The sequence below is a fragment of the Buceros rhinoceros genome, unplaced genomic scaffold (genome assembly GCF_000710305.1).
Source record: "Buceros rhinoceros silvestris isolate BGI_N320 unplaced genomic scaffold, ASM71030v1 scaffold22758, whole genome shotgun sequence".
Taxonomy (NCBI): Eukaryota; Metazoa; Chordata; class Aves; order Bucerotiformes; family Bucerotidae; genus Buceros; species Buceros rhinoceros.
In genome coordinates this window covers 10,268-12,385 of record NW_010428902.1, presented here as the reverse complement: position 1 = coordinate 12,385, position 2,118 = coordinate 10,268, and the positions used below count along the sequence as shown (strand labels likewise).

Here is a 2,118-nt window from a genome sequence, read left to right as displayed (position 1 = left end):
TTCCCCACGTCTCATGTTTTCTTGCCTGGGGGAGACCCCTGAATGTTCCGTGCTGCCCCGGGGCCATTTGCCCCATCCGAGCCATGTCCCTCCCTGCCTGGTGTGCCAGTGGGACGAGGTTCTCCCCATCACCACGGCCTCCCCGCCTCCCTCCTCGCTCCTCTTTCCTGACCCTAATGAAGCGTTAATATTCAGCGAACCTGCAGCATCTATTCCTGTCCCAAGTGACCTGGTTTCCAGGCTGATGGATGGTGTGCGCTGGGCCAGCCACGCTGCCTGGGCCATTAAGCATCGCGCAGATAAATCATCATCAAGCCAGGGCAGACCCTCGCGAGGATGGGGACAGTCCTGTGCAGGGCAGGAGGCGTGAGCGGCACGTCTCCAGCAGGAGCTGGGCTGCTCTGGACACCTAACTGGAGACCCAAGCCCCACCAGGGCAGCAGCAGCAGCAGCCCCCAGGGACCAAGCAGCGTGAGGAGCAATTAGGAGGCAGAGGCAAGGGGCAGGAGCTCCTTGGAGAAGCCGCTTCTGTGTGTCTCGAGGCCACACCCGCCTCATGGAGACACAGGCTCTAGGTCTACCCACCCCAGTGAGAAGCAGGCTCGAGATCTGCCCGTCCAGCCTGGGCCTCTTGCAACAGAAGTTATTACTATTATTAATAATTCTTATTGCTAACACTATTATTTCGAGGGCTATGGAGCAGCAGCCAACCTGCCAAACCATTGCCAGATGAGCTGAGTTACCCCAGCTTCCCATCAGGAGCCTGGAGGACTGTTCTGCAGGAGAGTTAAGAGCTAGGACTGGAAACCAGTGCCCTCACCTGGCTGGAGGCAGAAGCTGCGATTTCAGCCCTGGGGAGAGCCGCGGAGGTGACCCAGAGAAGCAGGAGCAGAGGTGAGGCACAGCAAACCGGCAGCTTGGTCTCTGCCACTGGCTGATGGGCTGAGCCAAGCGTGGAGACCTTCTGCACTTTGGTTTCATCATCTGGGACAGGATCAATGCAATGCTGGCCCCTCTGTGCAGCACCCCGAGGCCTCCAAAAGACCAGTGCAGCATTACCTCTAACCTCTCCAGAGGCAGGATATGGCCTAACGGAAGTAAACCCTGCCTCCAGCCAAAAGACTGACCAACCAACCAACCACCAAATCAACCAAACATCCAACCAATCATCCAACCAAGCAACTGACTGACCAACCAACCACCAAATCAACCAAACATCCAGCCAGCCAATCACCCAACCAACCAACCAACCAACCTACCAACCATCAAATCAACCATCCACCCACCCCTACAGATCTTCTCTATGTCCATCCATCTATCTAACCATCCCTATATACACCCTGTCTGCATCACCCTGCCCACCCATCCACCCATCGATTCACGAAGGCAAGCTGGGACGTGCCCCTCTGGGAGGAGATGCAGACAGGACTCACTTACATTTGGCGCCCGTGCTGGTCCTCCCTGGTGAGCACACCTTCCTTCTCCATCAGCATTTGCCGAAAGGTCCCCACTTTCTGCCGTATCTCCTCTTCGGAGTACCTGGGTGGGCAAAGGTGCGGTCAGGGCAGAGCATGGGCTCCCCAGGGACCTGCTGAGGACCTCCATACCTTCAGGAGCAACTTGTGGCCCAAGGGGCTGGTCAGAAGGAGAGATGGCATGGTGACATCATCAGGGCCTGGAGGAGAGCAGGTGCCTCTGCTTGGTCCCCTGTCACCACCCTCCACTTCTGCCTGCCCCACCTAGCAGTGCTTGGCAGAGGAAGGGACATCAGGAAGGGGTAAAAGAAGAGGATGACCATGAGGTTACCGTTCTTCCCCACTGCACCAGGTTTTGGGGCACATCCCCGCTAACCTCCACCACCACCCCCCCTCCAAATGTGCCAGCGTGGCAGCCAGTGATGCCAAGGTTTGCGCCTGGCGCCTCTGTCCCATCGTGAGCCTCCCTCACTCATCCCTGCGCTGCACCGGAGCCCCGCTAGCCAAGCCAGCTCTGCGCTAACGCTGAACGCTGACTCAGGCTGCTGCAGGGTTATTAACGAGAGACACTAATCACTTTGTCCCTGGCATCTGAGAACAGCCGCGGCAAACCACGGGGCTCCGGCCATCCCTGAGGTGCCCC

The 2,118-nt window shown here is 58.1% G+C and overlaps 1 protein-coding gene across 1 annotated transcript in view; it reads right to left on the bottom strand.

Moving 5' to 3' along the window:
• LOC104499006 (serine/arginine repetitive matrix protein 3-like) overlaps nt 1–2,118 on the bottom strand; it is a 10,298-nt gene that overhangs the window by 4,979 nt on the left and 3,201 nt on the right. Inside the window, exon 2 of the mRNA XM_010142455.1 lies at nt 1,438–1,539. Coding sequence (XP_010140757.1) covers nt 1,438–1,539 — 102 coding nt within the window. The remainder of the gene's footprint in view (nt 1–1,437; nt 1,540–2,118) is intronic.